This window comes from Pelophylax lessonae (assembly GCF_965119305.1).
Source record: "Pelophylax lessonae genome assembly, chromosome: 2".
Taxonomy (NCBI): Eukaryota; Metazoa; Chordata; class Amphibia; order Anura; family Ranidae; genus Pelophylax; species Pelophylax lessonae.
This window is the reverse complement of record NC_138769.1, coordinates 619,130,903-619,153,682: the sequence shown is the minus strand read 5'-3', so window position 1 is coordinate 619,153,682 and position 22,780 is coordinate 619,130,903. Positions and strand designations below refer to the sequence as shown.

The 22,780-nt window shown below is 45.3% G+C and overlaps 1 protein-coding gene across 1 annotated transcript in view; it reads right to left on the bottom strand.

The window, feature by feature from the left end:
• The window catches only part of ZMYM2 (zinc finger MYM-type containing 2), a 236,553-nt gene that overhangs the window by 30,663 nt on the left and 183,110 nt on the right, over window positions 1-22,780 (bottom strand). Inside the window, exons 17-20 of the mRNA XM_082248171.1 lie at window positions 14,922-15,016; window positions 13,304-13,442; window positions 13,067-13,212; window positions 1,140-1,254 (exon numbers count right to left, since the gene is read on the bottom strand). Of these exons, the coding sequence (XP_082104297.1) occupies window positions 1,140-1,254; window positions 13,067-13,212; window positions 13,304-13,442; window positions 14,922-15,016 (495 nt within the window). The remainder of the gene's footprint in view (window positions 1-1,139; window positions 1,255-13,066; window positions 13,213-13,303; window positions 13,443-14,921; window positions 15,017-22,780) is intronic.

The following is a 22,780-nucleotide window of genomic DNA, read 5'->3' as shown; positions in this document are numbered from 1 at the left end:
GTGTAATTGGATCACAGGTCATTTTTGGGGGGAGCTAGAATTTTTGCATGTGGAACAAATCTGTTATCCCTGATCATAAATGAGTGACAGGCATCAAAGTAGTCGACAGGGTTACATTTACCATACTCAAAGTGCCTACTTCTAAGGCCTTCAGAAAATATTTTGACAGGGCAGCTTTATGCCAGTGGTATGTTACCGGTTAAGCTTTGAAAAACAATATGATAAAAGTGTGGTTTATTTAACGCAAAAACACTGCAAGTGCAATTTGCTTGAACAAAAAGATAAAATGAATGAATTTGGTTTAAAAAGTATCCAGATAAAAATAATATTGCAACTTACCACTCCCTTTGAAGTAAAGGCTGCATTCGTTTTATTTTTTTAGGCTATTTTCCCCCTTTACTTCCACCTAGTGATCATATCGGTAGCAGACTTCCTAGTCTGGCTGACATTACTTTCATACTGTCCTGTATCTACAGACATTCAGTCACTCTAAGACAAAGTATATTAGGATTACATAACCCCTCCCAATTTTCATAACTTAGGGAGGAGGTGTCTTCTAGTTCATTGCAGTGACCTGCGCAGGGTTCCCAAGTGCAGAAAGAAGGGCTCCTAAGTGCAGAAAGAGGCACTAGGTTGTCAGCTCACTACTGGAGGTTATAAGCTCACGCGATTTATAGTGAGAGCCACAGGCTTTGTTTTTATTTTGTTTTATGAATATGGAATAAAACACTTTCCATTAGATTTTATAACTGCTCAAATGGAGTAGAATTGATAGTATTTTACGATTCTCTGGCTAATCTTGCACTGAGGTCAGTGTTGCTTTTATGGATCACAATTTTTTTTTTTAAAAAAACGTCGGGATCAGCTGGGAGGATAACAAAAACGAGTAAGTGACCTCTCTAAGGTCTGCAAAAATGGAATAGTCAACTGATTCTAGTGAAAGATTTAATTCTCCAACCCTGATCACAACTGTTCCACTTGGATAAGGCTGGCTCAGTGCATAAACATGCACACTAGACCTACACAAGCATGCCTGTATGAATATGTGTGATTATTCTAAATGATGATATGGCTGTAAAAAAAAAAAAAAAAAAAAAGCCAAAAGCACGACCGCATTGTTAGATACCAATAACACTTACCATCAGGAAGGATACTGGGCTGCCAGCTCCTAAGGATAATGTTAAATTCTTCTCCAAACTCCTTATACTCTGGGTCGCTAAATATATTATCTGTTCTTTTGCTCCTAGACAGAAACTATGATAATAAACAATAATTAGGCAATCTATAAAACCACCAAACATTTCAAAGCAAAATCAGGTGCTGTGCTTGTGACGGACTCAGAAAATCTGTATTCAGAAAATATTCCAGCCACAGCTGTCATTCTGGAAATCACAGTTACCTGCCTATTGTTGGGTAGTTTGAGTCATTAACCGAGAACAATCATGCAGCAAATAAAAACACCTCTGACTGCATAATTCTTGTTGGCCAGTCACTTAGAAAGTAGCATTGTTTGGGCAGAAGAGAACATCTCTGCCTTACATCTTGTCATGTGCTGGGATTGAGTAAGGCTGGTACAGAATAGAAAATTGTGCAAAGAGATATGCAATAATCAGCAGTAGCAGTCTTGAACTGAAGAGTTTTGCCAGTCACTATGCCAGCAATCAAAAAGTCTAGCTTATTTTAAGGTTGGTTCAGCACATGATTGGTGTATTCTGAAAGCAACACTGAAACTGAAAGACTACTTCTGAATCATAACTAAATACTGATCCATCGCAAACCAAAGATTTCATATTCAGGTTTGCTAGTCTACAAAAAAAAAAAAAAAAAAAAGCAAGATTAAAGCAAGAGTTATTGGATTAAAGCAAGAGGCATTTTTCCTACATAGATGACCATTTACAGTGGATATAAAAAGGCTACACACCCTTGTTAAAAATGTCAGCTTTCCGTAATGTAAAAAAAGTGGTGAGAGAAAGATAAATCAATTCAGAACCTTTTGCACCTTTAATGTGGGGAGTAAAAATAAAAAACACTAAAATAATGTGGTTGCATACGTGTGCACCCACTCTTCTAACTGGGGATGTAGCTGTATTCAGAATTAGGCAATCACATTCAAACTCATGTTAAATAGGAGTCAGTGCACACCTGCCATAGTTTAAAGTGCCTCTGATTAACCCCAAATAAAGTTCAGCTGTTCTAGTAGGTCTTTCCTGTCATTTTCTTAGTCGTATCCTACGGCAAATGCCATGGTCTGCAGAGTAGGGATAGGCCAATATAGCCGATATTTTTGTGATGTCATTCTGACTTCCGCCTCCCTCGCCTTGGGCAGCCTCGTCTGGAGTCGGGACTAGTCTCGCGGGAGTGTATCACAGCCATACACCCACCCCAACCAGCCCGGTGCCATCCAGCCACCCACATCCAAAGGCCCTGTACCAGCTCGCCAGCCATAGGCACTGTACCAGCGAGCCAGCCAGCCAGCCACCCACCACAGGTTGCCAACAAGCCAGCCATCCATCACAGGGTGCCAGACAACCAGCCATCCACCACAGGGTGCCAGCCAGCCAGCCACCCACCACAGGATGCCAGACAGCCGTCAATGAACAACAGAGAAAAGGATTTTACGGTACGACAAAAATCCCATTTTTGCTTTCATTCATTGATGGACACAGCTCCCGTCATTCTTGACCACTGGGACGTACCAAAGCAGTGTCAAACATATGGGGTGGGAAATAGCAAAAAATTCCCAAGGCTAAACAGACAACCAGGCGACAGGAGCTAAACCAAAACAACTGAAGTCCACCTGAAAAAAACAAACATCCTCAGAGGATCAGGTCCTCTTAGCAGCCTGCAAAACCTTGCGGCCAAAAGAAGCATCCGCAGATGCCATCACATCCACTTTATAAAACCTTGTAAAAGTGTGCACCGATGACCAAGTGGCTACCTTGCAAACCTGCGACACTGACGCCTGATAACGGAAAGCCCAGGAGGCACTAAGCGCCTTAGTAGAGTGCGCCTTGACAGAGAAAGGAGGAACCTGACCCCTGATGGAATAGGCCTGAACCACTGTCTGGAAATGGTCACATAGGAAGCAGAAAACCCTTTGAGGTCCATCTGCCAGTTACACCCTAATTGCCTGGACCACATGCAAGGCAATTTCCTTCCGATGTTTAGGCCTGGGACAAAAAGGAAGGCAACACATGTCTTCATTCAAATGAAAATCAGACAACTTTTGGCAGGAGCGAAAGACAGGGGCGAAGAATTACCAGGTAAGGTGAACAATAGGATAACGCCGCCAGCTCCGACACCCTGCGCGCAGAGGTGATGGCCACCAAATTAAGATCCCAAGGTGGCAATGGAGGCCGCACTGGAGGAACCAAATATCGGACACCCTGAAGTAGGGATAGACCGATTATCGTCAAAGCCGATATAGAGGGCTGATATGCACTTTCCCCGATACCGATATTTCGGAAAGTGCTTGTACCGGACTGATGCCTGCAGCTAGAGGCATCAACCCGGTACCGGCGTCCATAGCCGACGGTCGGCTGTCTTGTAATCACAACCGATGCGGCTGAGAAGCTGATCGGCTGTCATTACAAGGAGCGGGAGGGGGGGTTCCCCCGCATCCCCCCCCGGATCTCCCAGTGCCCGGGCAACTAGCCTGCACGGCCGCCGACGACCCGATCAAAGCCGCATTCAGCTCTGATCGGGTCTCCATGCCAAAACCGGCGCCAGATAAAAAAAAAAAATGATAGCATTCAAAACACCCAAACTTGGCGTTTTGAATGCTTTTAAGTGCAGAGGAGGAGTTTGGGGTATTTTAGACCCACAGATCGCTCCACAAGAGTACCTGTCAAGTAAAAAAATAAAAATAAAAATTTTTTTAAATGTACAAAAATATTGGCCCATATCGATACGCAATGACCAAAATATCGGAATCGGCAATGAACAAAAACGATATTGGTCGATCCCTACCCTGAAGAAAGGAAGGCACCAGGGAGTGTGTGGCTGAAGGTCATTGGAAGAAGACCGCCAAAGCTGACACCTGGCCCTTAACGGTACTCAAGGCCAATTTCTGTTCAACCCCCCGTTGAAGGAAGATTAAGATCTGAGCCATCGAGAAGGAGCGAGGAAGAACCCCAAGAGACTCACACCATGCAATTTAAGTCTTCTATGTATGATGGTAGATCTTCCTAGAGGTAGATTTCCTAGCTTTCAACAGCGTAGGAATCTCCGACTCAGATAAGCTTCTATCCTAGCCAGCGACAGTAAAGCAGAATAGAAGATCATTCTTGGAACAGCAGATCCTTCCTGAGAGGAAGTTGCCAAGGAACATCCGCGGCCAGCCACAACAGATCGACGTACCAACCCCAGGGAGGCAAACCCGGTGCCACGAAGATGACTGGAAACCCTTCTGCCTTGATCCTGTGTAGAAGTCTGGGCAAAAGCTTGAGAGGAGGGAAGCCATAAATAAGATGATACTGATCCCACGGGGCCATCAGGTGTTGGTGGCATCTGTCAGAGGATCCCTTCACCGAGCCACAAACCTCTGCACCTGTTGAGCCGAGACGCCAACAGATCTACCTCGGGGGTGCCCCAACAGTGACACAGCTGATAAAACCCCTCCAGATGAAGGGACCACTCCCCTTGGTCCAACGCCTGTCGACTGCGGTAATCCACCAGCCAGTTTTCCACCCCAGGAATGTGTACGGCGGAGAGGGCTGTAATGAACCGTTCTGCCCACCTTAGAATGCTGGCTACCTCCAGAGCCGCCAATGCACTTCTTGTGCCCCCTTGGTGATTGACATAATCCACGACCGTGGCACTGTCAAGATTGAATGCCCTCTGGGCAACCCTGAAGATGATCTGTCCAATGATCCAGACACAGTCTGATCACTCGGAGTTCCAGGACATTGATTGGTAGCCTCCATCGTCCAGATCCCCTGAGCAGAATGCTTGCCGAGGGCACCTCCCCAACCGGACAGGCTGGCATCCATGGTGACCACTGTCCAATACAAGGAGGAAGGATTTTCCCACCCGAAGCCCTGGAGAGCGAAGCAATCATATCAGAAACTCCTTTATTCCCCGACTCAGCCGGATCCGATTGTCCAGAGACTGCGGGGTCTTGTCCCATTTGGTCAGAATCTCCCTTTGCAGAGACCTAGTATGGAACTGTGGAAACAGAGCCGCCTCGAAGGTAGATACCATCAGGCCCAGCACCCGCATGCAAGTCTGGAGGGATGTCCGTTTGTTGGGCAGCAGGAAGCCAATTGCAGCCTGCAAATTCTGGAGTACAGAGTCAGGCCCAAATAGTCCAGCTTCGTGGACGGAACCCTGGCAGACTTCTGAAAATTCAGAATCCAGCTGAACTCCCACAGAGTTTGTATTGTAATCTTGCAGAAGGAGATCGTCCAAGGAGCCCAGTACCGCAATCCTTCGTTGGCATAGCAAGGCTAGCACCGGAGCAACACTTTTGTGACGACCCGAGGAGCGGAGGCGAGACCAAAGGGTAACGCCACAAACTGATAATGCTGCTCTTCCACAGCAAAGTGTAGAAAACTCTAGTGACTGACATATTGGAATGTCAAGATAGGCATCCTTGATATCTATAGGAGGTGAGGAAACCCCCCCCTTATGCAGGGATGCCACCACCATTCGAATGGACTCCATTCTGAAGTTCTGTACCTGCACAAAGCAGTTTAGCACCTCGAGGTCCAGGATTGGACGCACTCTGCCTTCCTTCCTGGGGACTGAACAGGTTTGAGTAAAAACCCTGAAAGCGTTCCGAAGTCGGAACTGGGACAATCACCCCTTGAAGGAACAGGGTCTTGTACCGGCCCATACAGTCTGTTGACGGGCACAGGTTGGAAGGAAAAAACCTTGCCGGAGGACAAGAGTGAAATCTTGTAGCCAGGCCGAATTACTTAGTGGACCCACTTGTCTTGCACCAGGGAAGTCCACGGGTCCAGACTCCAGTGAAGACATCCCCCCTCACCCCGATACAGGTGAGGACGCACCTTCATGCTGAAGAAGCCTTGTCCGCAGGTCTGGAAAAGCAAACTCCCTGCTTGCCAGACCAGGTTTGTTTGGATCCACCAGAGGCAGCCCTGAAAAGCTTCGAGCCCTTGGCAGTCGACCCTGAGGGACGAAAAAAACCTCTGAGCGGAGAAGGAAAGTCTACGACGAGGTTCCTTACCCTTTGCTGCCTTTGGGGGGGGGGGGTACTCTCCCCCCCCCCCCCCGTGAGGCTTTAATGATGTCATCCAGGGTCGCTCCAAACAGGCGAAGATCAGTCAAGGCCTTTTTAGAAGTCTGGTCTCCAGATCAGCATTTGAGCCAAAAGCCTCGCCGAAGGACCACCCCCAAAACAGAGAGGCGAGCCATCAGGGGAGCTGCGTCCAAAGAGGCATCACAGATAAACTGCAGCCCCTGGAGTAGCTGGTCCGCCAGCTCAGTAAAGGCAGGAGGGAGCTGTTCTCCCTCCAGGTAATGGTGTAGGAGCTTAGCCCACTCTTGTCAAGGTTTGACAATAGGGCAATGGTAAATACTGGCCTCATTACCAAACTAGCTAAGGTGTACATAATGCGGGCCACAGCCTCCGCCTTCCGGTCAGCTGGATCCTTAAAGGCTGGGAACTCTTCCACTGGAATAATGGTTACCTTGTTTAATCTGGAAACTGGAGGGTCCACCATTGGCGGCACAGTCCACTTCTTAAGGAGGGACTCCTCATAGGGGTAACGCCTAGTAAAGCGCTTAGGAACCCCACAGGGATGCTTTGGTCGTCCCCACTCTTAAGCAACAATTCTGTCAAAATAGGCAGGGAAAGAAAACCCCTTTGCCGCTCTGGATGGCTTGTGAGAGCCAAGGGGTACCTGCGACTACGTCCCAGCTTCAGCTGTGTCCTCCATCTTCAGGGTCACACGCACAGATACAATCAGTGCATCTACCAGCGTCTTCTCTTGCGCAGGCGCAAACGTGGAGGAATCATCCTCACTATCAGAGGATTCCAGGTGTGTGGTCACAGACCCAGCAGTGTGACCCACGTCCGCGTTGGCCGAATCAGATTCAGGATCTGATTAGACAGATGAGGCAGGGGCCCTTTTTGCTAGCCCGTCGCACCTCCACCCGGGACAGAAGGGACCCCAAGACCGCCGTCAGTGCATGGATGGATAGTTGGCACCCGGAGGGCTCCACAGAGGGGATCAGGTGGGGAAACTTGCTCCAAAGACTACATGAGTCACCATGGGGACCCCACAAAACAACTCCCATCACGCTGGCAGCACCACCCAGTCGCCAAGCACAAGGCACAGAGAGATCCTTCAGCAGAGAGGGAGAGGACCCCACCAGACTCCCCCACCCGCTGGCACAGGCACCTGCAACCACCAGAAGAATCTGCACTACACATGTGGCGATCAGGAAGCTAAATGATCCAGGAGTCAGCACCAGGGGATAAGGAGGGGCTCCCACTGCCAAAAACACCACCCACAAGGGTCCACTGTCATGACCCCCCGCTATTTGCATTGGTAAAACAAGAAAATGGTTGCCAGACTACACAAACATGGCTGCCGTGTGTAGAAACACAGGCTACAACAAAATGACAGCACCACAAGGCATACAGGGACCCAGAATAGGGGGACCAGGCCTCAGGACAGAGGGCCCTGGCAGGAGCCCCCACAAGGTACAAACCCCCCAGTACAATCGATCGTCTGGCTGCCAGCGGTGCACCCCCCCCCTCCCCAGTTAGCACCCAGCCCCCACCCCAGGAAAGTGGCCAGGCCACCTAATAAATGAAAACAAAAAAAAAAAAAACATCCCCAGCGTATGGGGGGGGTTCAGGGTGAGGGACTTCGCAGGGGGGGGGGGGGGGGATGTGTGCCTGCGGGAAGGAGGGGTCCATGCCCATCCCAAAACCCTCCAGGGGTAGAGGGGGGACAGCTACTCACCATACCAGGAACCAGGTTGGCACCGCTCCAGACAGATCCTCCTCTCTATCGAAATGGGGTAGGCTGTCAGCCAGAAGGAACGTTGCGACTCAGGCCGAGGCCAGGTTGCTACCTCGCGAGCCGTTTAACTTGCAGAGCCAGCACCTGTCCAGTGGGACTATGTTGCAGCTGATCTAGCGCGGAGCCGAGGCCTGGGCGTGCTCATTGGCCAGACTGGGGTGACCGCTGGATCTAGATTATACAGCCCGTTGCCCAGTCGGGCAGTTAAAAGTAGATCTCACAGGAAAAATTGAGGAGGAAAAAATTGTCTATCTAAAATATTTCGGCAGGTCCAAAGGTCCCAGCAAGGAACTAGGTCCTTACACTTGGCTAGGCAGAAAATAAACTGAGTGACGACTATAGCAGAGAGAGGGAGTACACCCCGTGGGACTGCCCATGGGTGTAGTCAGAATTTTTTTCTGCCTAGTGGCCTACTCCTGTAGGGGGCAGTATACCCCAATGATCAAGAATGACAGGAGCTGTGTCCATCAATGAACGAAAGAGAAAGACAGTCCTCATCAAGTGGAAAAAATATGGCACAACAGTGATTGATGGAGACGGGAAGAAAACTGGTCAGGAGAGGCTTACCACAACATTAAAGGAGCTGCAGGAATATCTGGCAAATACTGGATGTGTGGTACATGTGACAACAATCTCCTCTATTCTTTATATGTCTGGGCTATGGGGTAGAGTGGCAAGACGGAGGCCTTTTCTTACAAAGAAAAACATCCAAGCCTGGCTAAATTTTGTAAAAACACATCTGAAGTTTCCCAAAAGCATATAGGAAAATGTGTTCTAGTCTGATGATACCAAGGTTGAACTTTTTTTTTGCCATAATTCCAAAAGATATGTTTGGCGCAAAAACAACACTGTACATCACCAAAAGAACACCATACCCACAGTGAAGCATAGTGGTGGCAGCATCATGTTTTGGGGCTGTTTTTCTCCACCTGGAACAGGGGTCCTAGTCAAGGTATAGGGAATTACGAACAGTTCCAAATACCAGTCAATAGTGGCACAAAACCTTCAGGCTTCTGCTAGAAAGCTGAACATAAAGAGGAACTTCATCTTTCAGCATGACAACGACCCAAAGCATACATCCAAATCAACAAAGGAATGGCTTCATCAGAAGAAGATTAAAGTTTTGGAATGGCCCAGCCAGAGCCCAGACCTGAATCCAATTGAACATCTGTGGGGTGATCTGAAGAGGGCTGTGCAAAGGAGATGCCCTCCCAATCTGACAGATTTGGAGTGTTTTTTGTAAAGAAGAGTGGGCAAATATTGCCAAGTCAAGATGTGCCATGATGATGATAGACTCACACCCAAAAAGACAGTGCTGTAATAAAATCAAAAGATGCTTCAACAAAGTATTAGTTTAAGGATGTGCACAGCTATGCAACAATGTTATTTTATTTTTTTATTTTTACTTGCCTCCACCTAAAAGATTTCAGTTTGTTGTTCAACAGAGTTGTACAGTTTATAGGTTACAATAAACGTGAAAAAAGTTCTGAAACAATTTATCTTTGTCTTATTTTTTTAACATCACAGGAACCTGACATTTTACAGGGGTGTGTAGACTTTTTACATCCCCTGTATACTCGACATGTCTAAACACTGCTCACAGCTATGCCGCAATATTATTTTCCTGGGGACCTGGCCAGAAAGATTTAAAACTTAATCCACAAATGCTAAAATACAATTTTAGTAAAGAGACATGGCTTTGGCATTTCATAAAGAGGGGAGAGGGAATGCTTAAATTGCAGCTTGGGTAAAAGTGAAGGCTTCACTGAAAACCTTCAGTATATATCACCACGACTGAGTAGTGTCCAAAACACAAAAACAACCCTACTAGGAATAATAAAAGATGTTGTCAACAACCAGAAATCACCAATTCCTCCTAACTTCAAGCGCACAGTGTAGATGACACTTGAGGAAATGATATACAAGTGCAAATTTGTTAATAAATGTTTTAACAGCAGCTACTAAAAAGCAACACAAAGTTGCAAAATACCATTGAAAACTGCACGCACTGCCTCACAGAACCAATGGTTGAAAGCATTGATCAGAGTGTTCTGGCACTCCCGTAAGAACACAACAGCTAGGCGGGGGAGATTGCTGTACTAACTACGGATTGTTAGTCCAGTGGCTCGGACTGAAGCATGCCAGACTTTAAGCCCAATGTCTTGACAGCATGCCTTTCAAAAAAATAACCGTGAAGGTTTGTCTATATAATATCAAATTTGCAAATCCACTCCAAGTATTCCTGGAGTGAGGAATCTGAACAGAAGTGCATTAATATTATATTGTTGAAAGAACCATCACAATGTAATGACATCGCTATGAACTGTGAAGACATTCTAGGACCTAGACCTCTAACAACACAAAGAGCTAAGAATTTGGGGGATTTCTTGGTAAAATCTGAATAATCCCCAAGAAATGAAATGTGGCAAAGTAATAAAAAATGTGCCTCTCAGGAATGTATAGATGTGTCGGCTGCGCCTTCTGCCCATACCTGGATGGGTCAAAGTTTCTCCAATGCAAGAGGACAGCTTATAGATAGCAAATTGAAGGAGGACAAATTAAAACATTTTCTAATAATGGTAATTGACTACTTGTGGATCTACGAATTTCATTAAAAAACATGATCCATCAGCTGTCTGCCTGCTATAGTGCCTTCAAATGTCTATTCTATGCAAGAAGACATCTCTGCACTGGTACAACACTATCTTTCTTAAGATGGCCATACACACTAAAATTGTGTAATTCCCTTTAAACTTACCAAAACTGCACTACAGGGAAAAAACCTAAACAACTCATTAAATTTGTATCAGACAGGGGTTTGCTTTACGCGGTTAATAGAAGATAAAAAAAAAGGCCTGTATAGCTCACAGGCAGAGGTGGAGTGAAAAACCCAAGAGTGTAAGTCATTTTCTGAAATCATAGGTCCTACGGAATAAAATGGAGACAGTTGCAGTTTTCTATGTTGTTAGATTTGTGCAAATGTTTATCAAATCTATAGTTTCAATAGAAGTTTAGTACAAACCATTTAATTCAGCAAATACACTGCTCAAAAAAATTAAAGGAACATTTTGAAAACAAATCAGATTTCAATAGGAAAAATATCATGCTGGATATTTATACTGATATGGACTAGTAAATGTGTTAGGAACAAAAGGATGCCACATCGTTTAATGGAAATGAAATTTATCAACTTACAGAGGGCTGAACTCAAGACACCCCCTAAAAACAAAGTGAAAAAATGATGCAGCAGGTTAGTCCATTTTGTTAAAATTTCAATGCAACAACTTAAAATGCTACTCAGTTACTTTGTTTGTATGGCCCCCACGTGCTTGTATGCATGCCTGACAACGTCGGGGCATGCTCCTAATGAGACGACAGATGGTGTCCTGGGATATTTCCTCCCAGATTTGGACCAGGGCATTACTGAGCTCCTGAACAGACTGAGGTGCAACCTGGCAGCGTCGGATGGACCGAAACATAATGTCCCAGAGGTGTTCTATTGGATTTAGGTCAGGCGATTATGGGGGCCATTCAATGGTATCAATTTCTTAATTCTCCAGGAGCTGGCTGCATACTCTCACCACATAAGGCCGGGCAATGTTGTGCACTAGGAGGAACCCAGGACCCACTGCACCTGTGTAGGGTTTCACAATGGGTCCAACGATTTTATCCTGATTCCTAATGGCAGTCAGGGTGCCACTATCTAGCCTGTAGAGGTCTGTGCATCCTTCCATAGATATGCCTCCACAGACCATTACTGACCCACCACCAAACCGGTCATGCTGACGATGTTACAGGCAGCATAATCTCCACAGCTTCTCCAGACCCTTTCACGTCTTGCACATGTGCTCAGGGTGAATCGGCTCTCATCTGTGAAAAGCACAGGGTGCCAGTGTTGGACCTGCCAATTCTGGTGTTCAATGGCAAATGCCAATCGAGCTCCACGGTGTCGGGCAATGAGTACAGGACCCACTAGCGGATGTTGAGCCCTCAGGCCACCCTCATGAAGTGGGTTTCTGATTGTTTGGTCAAGGACTTTCAAACCAGTTGCCTGCTAGAGGTCATATTGTAGGGCTCTGGCAGTGCTCATCCTGTTCCTCCGTGTACAAAGGAACAGATACTAGTCCTACTGATGGGTTAAGGACCTTCTACGGCCCCATCCAGCTATACTAAAGTAACTGCCTGTTCTGAAATCTCCTCAATGCTATTGAGACTCTGCTGGGAGACAGCAAATCTTCTGGCAATGGCAGGTATTGATGTGCCATCCTGGAGGAGTTGGACTGCCTGTGCAACCTATTTAGGGTCCAGGTATCACCTCAAGCTACCAGTAGTGACACTGACCCTAGCCAAATGCAAAGCTAGTAAAAAAACAGCGAAATTTCAGTGATCTCCACCTGTAAAACCATTCCTATTTTGGGGGTTGTCTCATTGTTGCCAATCTAGTGCACCTGTTAGTTTAATAAACACCAAAGCAGCTGAAACTGATTAACAAACTCCTTCACTACTTAACTGACCCATCCCAGGAGTTTAACTTACTTGATACTTTTACTTTTTTTGAGCAGTGTATTTTAGACAAAATATAAGATGAAGTAGGGTCACACAGATAGATATTGAATATGTCAGACCTCAAAATTGCATGCACCTGTGAAATGGCAAAAAAAAAAAATCACAGTACGATTGGGGTGCTTCTGATTTTTTTCCCCCTACAATAAGTTATTTGAAAAATTGGAAACTTTTTTTTTATGTTTTATTTAGCTTGATCACTATCACAAGGGGCTAACAACCCCCCAAGGTATGGAGACATTTTAAACACCTAATGTCTCCCTGCCCTCTGCTCCAGTTCATCAAGCACTGATTGGTGGGGGGTGGGATTGGGACAGCAACAGCGGTGAGCTTGTTTTAACCTGTTCCGACAAGGACATACTGGACAAGTACTAAGAGCTGGAGAGGATAAACACCCTAGTTGTTGTCATGGTGTCAACACAAATCAAACAGCACAGGTAAAATTTTACATTAAAATTCAATTTGTTTCACAAAAAAAGCTAAAAGTCTAAAATTATGGCACTGACCTTCTGGATCCCCAAACACAAATAATAGATGCTATCAGGTGAATAGCTGTCCCCATTCGACCTTCGCACCTCCTTCACAAACCGTGAAAGCCCATGGCTGAGCTCGCTCGCTGTATAATCCAGAAGATTCTCTTTTAACCGCACTGCTGAATGAACAAAGATAAGCGTTCTATTTAATAAAAGAACACGTCCCAAAAACTAAGAAAAATTATACAACAGGATAGAAGCTAAACCTACTTTCAACAAGCTCTTCTTGAGGTGTAGTTTTAACCCAATGCTTCCAGGCATTGACACCATAGGAACATTTAAGAGGAAACGCACACTCTGAGCTTTCAGGAAGAGAGTGGTCACCCAAAACTGCCTTCCTCTTCAATCCCTGAAATTCAGAGCAATGATGGGTTACAGTACAGATATAACAAAATATTTGTGTAAAAACAAAATATAAGATTATAAAATGTAATGTAAAAAGCAGGTCAACCTTGGATTCTTTACATCACTGTCCACTGAAACAACCAATCTGCTGTGAGCAGACTATGCAGCCGGTCCAAGTAGCAAGGTACTTTAGTTAAGTTTAGAGCATGCCTTGTGCACCCATTATCCACAACTGGCTATTGACACTGCAGGATACCTTTGGCCAACAATCCACACAGTAGGTTGCATGTCTGCTGCACAGCAAATGTAAATACTATATGATGTTTGGTAAATTACACAGGTCAGAAATGTTTACACAAATTTTTAATAAAATCATCTTTAACATAAAAAAAATTGTAATACAGTAAACCCCCCTCCATTGCGGGGGTTACGTTCTAGACCCAGCCGCGAAAAGTGAAAATCCGCGAAATAGAAAAACCCTATTAAAATACACTTTTAAAACAATATAAACTCATTTAAACACATAAAAGATACTGAGAGACATAGCAAGAGCTATGGAAAACACAAAAATATTTCATTTTTAATGATTTATATAGTAAAATAACATTACAAAAAAAAAAAAAAACGCAATATACCGGGACCGCAAAAACTGAACCGCGATGGAGCGGGGGTTTACTGTATAGTAATTAGGATTTGCTGGACCACCAGAAATATACAGTACATTAAATAATAACAGTACCTGTGATGAAAATAGAAGAGGAAACATCTGTGAGAAAACTTTTAGGAGTGTAATTTCCTGGCTCTCCATCGCATTCAGGTGTTCTTCCTGCCAACCCCTATAAGACACATTAGTGACGTAGAGCTTGGCAGGGGGAACTACCTAGGACGGTGGCAGGGACACAAGAGACAGACATTCCCGAAATGATGGTTTCTGCAGAAACTACAGCAGATGTTTCCCCTTTACAAGAACATTGTTCAGTGGCACCAAAGTATGTAGCCAGCACTATGCCACACCAGTAATCAGGAATCTATCTTTACCTAATGGCAGAAGGTAAAGCGCAGAATTTGCACAATTCTAACCACAGTAATCCTTTGTCATGAAGACTAAGGACCACTGTGGGCTGAACACATCAAGCCTGCTTTAAGGAGTTACAAGCGACTTCATAAAAATGCTTCAATAAGATCAAAGATTCCAATAAAATCCCCTATTGTTAGAAATCTTTAAAAAGCACACGAAGAATGTGAATACATTCTTGATGTGGAGCTCTGCATGCTTCTTCTGGTGTAGATTCTCAGTGCGTGGATAAGTTTGCTTTGCACTGCCTTCAGAGTTCTGCCGGCAGAAGATTAAGCAGAGACTTTTATGGGTCTGGAATAATAGGTTTCTTGTGACAATGCAGCAAAATAGAATACAAAAACACATTGGGTGTTAACAAGCCCTTCATCATCTCAAGACCAAGCAGATAAAATATTGGATGTATACCTTTTTAAGTGGCTTGGGTTTTGGCTGCACTTCATACTCCTCCCCACAAACAGGGGGCAATAGAAACACACTTTCTGTATCAAGTTCTTCAGCTGCTGTAAAGAAATTATTGCAGGATTAATTTTTTTGAAGATAAGCCATGTAGACATTCAAACAGCCTTCTGACACACATGCACTAAAATTACCAGATCCTATTCCTAAAAACACACACATCAAGTTTACAAGAGGACACTTCCTAGTTTTATTATTTTTAACTTTTTATTCTACCTGACTGAACGTTGTTTTTGTAGGACAAAGTGGTTCTCCCTCTGGATACTGACTGATCAAGATTGTATTGTATTAGTTAAATGGAAAAAAAACAAAATAAAAATAAAATAGGATTTCTTCTACAGCTTACCTATAAAATCCTTTTCTTGGAGTACATCGCGGGACACAGAGCAAGTAATAATGACTATCTGGGTTTTACGCTACCTTTAGGTGAAAGGACACTAGATGTGCGCATCTTCACTGGTCTCACGATTTGATTACGATTATCCTGTCAACTATTTGATTCCACGATGCAGCACGATTACTATAAAAGACAAGAGAAGGGCGCACCGACCTAGTGCAATAACATGAAACATTTATTGGAAAATTGTTAAAACCACGTCATACACTATACTCACAAGAGTATGCTATAAAAAAAGCATAAAACCAAAGGATTCCTTCGACTATCCAGAGACCGCAGGACCATATTCCTTAATTAGGACAAGCGAACTTGAAGGTGTCCATATAGATAGGGCTAATGCATGTCGAGGGAGAACCCGCTTATATTCAGAGCCATCAGATGGCTCTGAGGAAGAGGGTTCTCCCTCGAAACGCATTAGCACCATCTATATGGACACCTTCAAGTTTGCTTGTCCTTATTACGGAATATGGTCCTGCGGTCTCTGGATGGTCGAAGGAATCCATTGGTTTTATGCTTTTATATAGCAGACTATTGTGAGCATAATGTAGGACGTGGTTTTAACAATTTTCTAATAAATGTTTTATAGTAATGCACTAGGTCGGTGCGCCCTTCTCTTGTCTTTTATGCTTTCAGATTGTGTGGATACCCATCATCCTGAGAGGGCAGCAAGACTTCAGATGCCAACAATTTAGCCACCGTCTCTGGTTTTTACGCAACATTTGAGCGCAGGAGACATTTACTTTTCTTTTTTGCATCACGATTACTGCCTGTGGTTTTCATTAAAAAAATTCAAGCCATCAGATGAACTCCCATTTTTTAATTTTATCTGCTCAAAAAAAAAAAAAAAAAAAAAAAAAAAAGACACTCCCTGCATTTAGCAAAGTCTGAACACAACAGACAACAGTATTTTTTTACAACAGTAGATACGAAATGCCACAGCCCCCTTTAGTACATTACCTAGCTCCCCCATTTACATAACACAGCCCCCCCGCCCTCCATTTACATCCCCCCCCCGCATTTACATAACACAGCCCTCCCATTTACATTTAGCCCCCCCCCTGCACTCTAAAGTAAAAGAAAATCAGTGTCAGTGCCTCTGTTTCAGGGACCCCTTACTACAGTGTGTAAGGGTTGATGTAAACCGATGCCTCTAACCTTATTGTCTTTGATCTTTCAGCACCTTCAGTCTCGTGCACTCCGGTCGGGAGGAGGAGAACGACCGGCCAGAGGGCACGTTACTCTGATGACGATGAAAGATCTGAGATCATAAGGTAAGAGGCATCGGTTTACATTAACACTTACACACTGTAGGAAGGGGTCCCTGAAACAGAGGCACTGACACTGATTTGTTTTTACTTTAGAGTGCACTGGCAGGGCTGTCCTGGGAGAGGAGGGGGGAGCCGGGATGATGTCATCCATGCATTGATGCGGCCGTTCTTTAGCATTGAATCTGAATTGTTCAAGGCTGCATCATGATGCATCGATGCTACGATAAATTTCAACACACCTAATGGACACTGGCAAACAATAGACAGGAAGTTCCTCCCATATAACCCCTTCCATACAGAAAGAACCTTAGTTTTTCAAGCAATCAATGAAGATCCCAGAAAAAGAGGGGAGGGACCTCTGTGTCCCGTGATGTACTTCAAGAAAAGGATTTTACAGGTAAGCTGTAGAAAAAAAGCTGGATTTTTGACTTACCGTAAAATCCTTTTCTCTGAAGTTAACTGACAGATGCAGCTCCATATCTTCTTGATCATTGGGTTATGCTGCCCCCTACAGAAGTAGGACACTAGGTAGTAAAATGCTTTACCACGCCTATGGGGCAGTCCCTGCAGGCATACACCTACACACTCTGCTATAGTCTTCAGTTTCGTTGCAAGCAGTGTCTAGAAGAAAAAACCCCATCCCACTGATAATTAGAGGGGCGGGTGCTGCGTTTGTCAATGAACTTCAGAGAAAAGGATTTTACAGTAAGTCAAAAATACAGTTTTCTCTGTCGTTCATTGACAGACGCAGCTCCATATCTTCTTGGCCATTGGGACGTCCCAAAGCAGTATTTGCATGAGTGGAGGGAAAAAACACTCAGAAAAGAACATAATTCCCCACAAGCTAAACTTAGCCAAAAAGGTAACAAGGAGCTTAACCAGGAACAACTGGAGCTCACAGAAAAAATATACACCCTCAATAAGAATAGTTTCTCCTTTAAACAGCAGCATGCAAAACCTTGCAGGCCAAAAGAAGCATCCGAAGATGCCAACACATCTACTTTGTAGAATTTTGTGAACCTGTGCACAGACAACCAAGTTGCTGCCTTGCAAACTTGCATCACTGACGCCTGATGGCGAAAAGTCCAAGAGGCACTCAGCGCCCTAGTAGAATGCGCCTAAAGGAGAAAGGAGGAACCTGACCCTTCAGTGAATAGGCCTGTACCACCGTCTATCTGATCCCCCTAGATATAGTCGCAGCAGACGCAGCCAATCCCTTTCCAGGTCCGTCGGTGAGGACAAAGAATAAGATTTTCTGAAAGATCCAGTAGCCGCCAGGTAAACTCTAATTGCCCAAACCACATCCAAGGAATGCAAAGCAATTTCCTTGGGATGCTTGGGCTTAGGACAGACTGAAGGCAGCACAATGTCTTCATTCAGATGGAAATCAGAAACCACCTAAGGAAGGAACGACTGACTAGGTCAAAGTACCACTTTATCTCTGTGGACCACCAGACAAGAACGGCAGGACAGTGCAGCCAATTCAGATACTCTGCGGGCAGAAGTAATAGCCACCAAAAAGGCTACCTTCTGTGACAATGCAAGCAGAGGAAGCTCCCTAATGCTCTCAAAGGGAGGTTTTTGAAGGACAGACAATACCAAATTAAGATCCTATGGAGGTAACAGGGATTGCCTCGGACGAGCCATATGGCGAACGCCTTGTATAAGGGTGCAAATTAAGGCATGCGTAGCTAAAGGACGTTGGAAACACTTGGCCTTTGATAGTGCCCAAAGCCACCTGCTGTTCAACCCCCTTCTGAAGAAAGGTCAAAATCCTAGCCACCGAAAGGCGAGGATGCACCTTCAGCGATTCACACCATGAGATGTACAATTTCCACGTACGATGATAGATCTTACTGGAAGTAGACTTCCTGGCCTTCAACAGTGTAGGAATCACAGAGTCAGAAAGACCCCTATCCTTCAATATCTGGCTCTCAACAGCCACGCCGTTAAAGCCAGTGACTGTAAAACAGGATGGAAGATTGGCCTTTGAGACAGCAGATCTTCCCTGAGAGGAAGTCTCCAAGGAGCATCGGTGATCAACCTTACCAGATCAGCGTACCAAGACCGACGAGGCCAATCTGGGGCCACTAGAATGACCAGAATCCCTTCCACTTCCATTCTTCGCAGGATCCTATGCAGAAGTTTCAGCTGAAGAAACTCATAAAATTAGCCGATACTGACCCCAAGGAGCCACCAGTGCATCTGTGGGGTTGGCCAGAGGAGCTACAAACCTCTGAACCTTCTTGTTGAGTCGAGAAGAAAACAGGTTGACATTGGGTGTCCCCCACCGGACGCACAGGAGGTGAAACACCTCCGGGTGCAGGGACCACTCCCCTTGATCCAACACCTGATGACTCAGGTAATCCGTCTGCCAGTTTTCCACACCTGGGATGTGCACTGCAGAAAGAGCCGGAACAAACTTTTCCACCTATTCCAGGATCTCGGCTACATCCCCGGCCGCCAAGACACTCTTGGTGCCCCCTTGATGATTGATGTAAGCCACGGCCGTGGCATTGTCCGACTGAATACGGACTGAACAACCCTCCAAACCATGGGTGCTCAACCTGTGGCTCTCCAGCTGTTGCGGAACTACAAGTCCCATCATGCCTCTGCCTTTGGAAGTCATGCTACTACCTGTCAGCCTTGCAATGCCTCATGGGATATGTAGTTCTGCAACAGCTGGAGAGCCACAGGTTGAGCACCCATGCTCCAAACACTATCCAGTGGCTCAGGCAAAACTTTATCGCTCTGAGTTTCAGAATATTGATTGGATGTCTGGACACTTCCACTGTCCAGGACCCCTGGACACACCGCTTCCCCAACACTCCTTCCCAGCCGGTTAGGCTGGCGTCCGTGGTTACCACCGTCCAATACAATGGAAGAAAGGACTTGACATAGTGCTAATAAATTAAGCCACCATAGAAGAGCAATCTTCGTGTTGTGACTCATCAATCATATTGTCCAAGGACTTTGCATCTTTGTTCCATTTGAAAGAATTTCCCTTTGTAAGGGTCTCGCGTGGAACTGAGCAAACGTTATTGCCTCGAAGATTGACACCATCAAACCCTAGGTCCGCATGTATGTCCGCAGAGATAACAGATTGCTGGATAACAGCAAACGAATCACTCCCTTCAACTTTTGCAGCTTGTCTGGAGAAAGAAAAAGTCTTGCGGCATCGGAGTCCAAAGTCAGGCTCAGATAATCCAGTTTTAAGGATGGTACCAGGGCAGATTTTTTTAAATTGATGTTCCAACCAAACTCGGGGGCCGATATGCACTTTCCCCGATATATCGGAATCCCCAGAGGTTACCGATATTGTCATGACGTCATTGCGTATGTTGCACCACGCGCCTCCGTGCACTGGGACTGCTTCTGCCTTCTTAGGCAGCCTCCCTCAGCCTCGTCTGTAGTCTGGGAGTCTCGGGACAGTGAGTGTACAGTGCACACAGTGTGTTTAACACAGCAGCCATACATACACCCACAGCTGCCCGGTGCCAGCCAGCCAGCCACCAAAGGGTGCCAGCCAGCCACCAAAGGGTGCCAGCCAGCCACCAAAGGGTGCCAGCCAGCCAGCTACCCACCAAAGGGTGCCAGCCAGCCACCCACAAAAGGGTGCCAGCCACCCACCAAAAGGTGCCAGCCACTAATCCCCACAGGGTGCCAGCCAGCCAACAAAGGGTGCCAGCCAGCCAACAAAGGGTGCCAGCCAGCCAGCACAGGGTGCCAGCCAGCCATCCACCCACCCACCACAGGGAGCCAGCCACCCACCAAAGGGTGCCAGCCAGCCACCCACCAAAAGGTGCCAGCCAGCCACTAATCACCACAGGGTGCCAGCCAGCCACTAATCACTACAGGGTGCCAGCCACTAATTACCACAGGGTGCCAGCCACTAATTACCACAGGGTGCCAGCCACTAATTACCACAGGGTGCCAGCCAGCCAGTTTTTTAAGCCTATATTCAATTCCAGTAGTGTAATTCAAAATTCAATGGAGATGGATGCAGATAGAAAAATTAAAAGTGTGGTCTGGGACTATTTCTCATCTCTCATCAAAAGCAGCAGCAGTGTGCAACACGTGCACAAATAATGTAAGCATGGGATCAATAACTACAAAAACCAAAAATATGTCAAATCTTCGGGCCCATCTAAGAGTTCATCATGTTGAATTATATCATGAAAAACAAAACAAATGTGCAGCGCTGATAATGATAGATATGTATAAGCAAATAATACATAAGAGTCCAGCAGACATGAAAAGTCCATTAAAAAAATTCCATGTGAATAATGGTGATGAAAAAAATTCCAACAGAGAATAATGTGAACAATTGTGCAGCAAATCCCAACACCAGTGAAGATAAAGTGGATTGCGCTCACCAGATGGATGGGACCCAGATACCATATAGTATAGGGGTCAAACAAGCTTGAAGGGATAATGATGGTTCCGGATCCTCGGAGCGAATGTCGCCTAGATCCTTCCTTGTTTTGACTTTGTTACATCTGTTCTGTGTATATCAGCGGCACTCTCAGGCTGGATAAACAGGTAAATGCTAATGAATAATTTAAACAATCCGCCTCAGTGGAACATTCAACCTAACGAAGATGGAAATGGGAGTAAATGGAATTATGCTTTGCTGATTCCCCTAATGGGACTTGCTGCTTTCCTGGAGATTTTGAGTGTTCATACTCGCTACTGATCTACATGCTATCCATCGAGGTCGATGAATCCTGCTGGGACATTCCATCATTATCCCCTCCAGCTTGTTTGACCCCTATACTATATGGTATCTGGGTCCCATCCATCTGGTGAGCGCAATCCACTTTATCTTCACTGGTGTTGGGATTTGCTGCACAATTAGTTCACATTATTCTCTGTTGGAATTTTTTTCATCACCATTATTCACAAGGAATTTTTTTAATGGACTTTTCATGCCTGCTGGACTCTTATGTATTATTTGCTTATACATATCTATCATTATCAGCGCTGCACATTTGTTTTGTTTTTCTGTATCTTTTATCACTTTATTGTCTAGTGATTGGTGCCAGCTGCTTCTCAGTTATCAGTTAGCGCAGTAATTTTTTGCTTCCATATGAATTATATCATGCACAGGCTCAAGCACAGAAAACATAAAATGAATTACAAGGTGAAACATCACTATCCCAGGCAACAATACCAGATATGTTTAAGAAAAAAAAAAAAAAACAGGTGGCTAAAATCGGATGGAAGATCCCAACTGCTGGACAGAGTAATCACAGAGATGATGGTCACTGATAACCAGCCATTTACAATGGTGTCTGACTCTGCATTTAAGCGGTTGATGTCCATACTTGAGCCAAGGTACACACTGAAGAGTGACAAGTATTATCGAACTAAAATGCTGGGAAAGATTCACCAAATGGTCGTTGAGAAAGTAAAGGCTATGCTAAAACCAGAGAATACTGGCAACTCACCCTCATTCACGACTGACTGCTGGTCAGGACAAACAGAATCACTAATGAGCCTTACATGCCACTTCATTGACAGCGGATAGACAAGAAGGCATTTGGTGTTGAATACAAAAGTGACGCAAGGATTCCACACTGGGGAGTACATTAGAGAAAAGGTTTCTAGGTATGCTAGAAGAATGGGGAATCACCAAAGACCAAGTGATGCTTGTTCTTCAAGACAGCAGAGCTAACATGGTGAAAGGAATGAGACTTGCTGAAGAGTCAGACCAAAGTTGCATGGCACACACCCTCCAACTTGTGGTAATGGTCTTTCAAACCAGAGAGCTTTGCTCGACATAATTAGCATGCTGACGAGGTGCGCAGGTCATTTCCACCATTTAATCCTTGCCAAGCACCGACTGAGGTGCATTCAGGAAGACCTTGGCCTACCCAAAATCAACGCTGTTTCAACACGCCTAAATGGGGAGGGTGCAGCCGTACTGGGTGAGAGGATGGCCGATAAGTTAGAGGGGCTTTTAAACTAGGTGACGGGGGGGGGGGGGGGGGAGGGTACAGATGTAGAATTAGCCAGTGGAAAAAAAGATTCAGAGGGCAGAAATGGGGGCATAAGCGGTAGGGTGTTCGGAGCTCCTATACCCAGGGGGGGTATGGGGGAAAATCAAGAGCGCAGCCTAAAAACATCAAATGAGGATATTT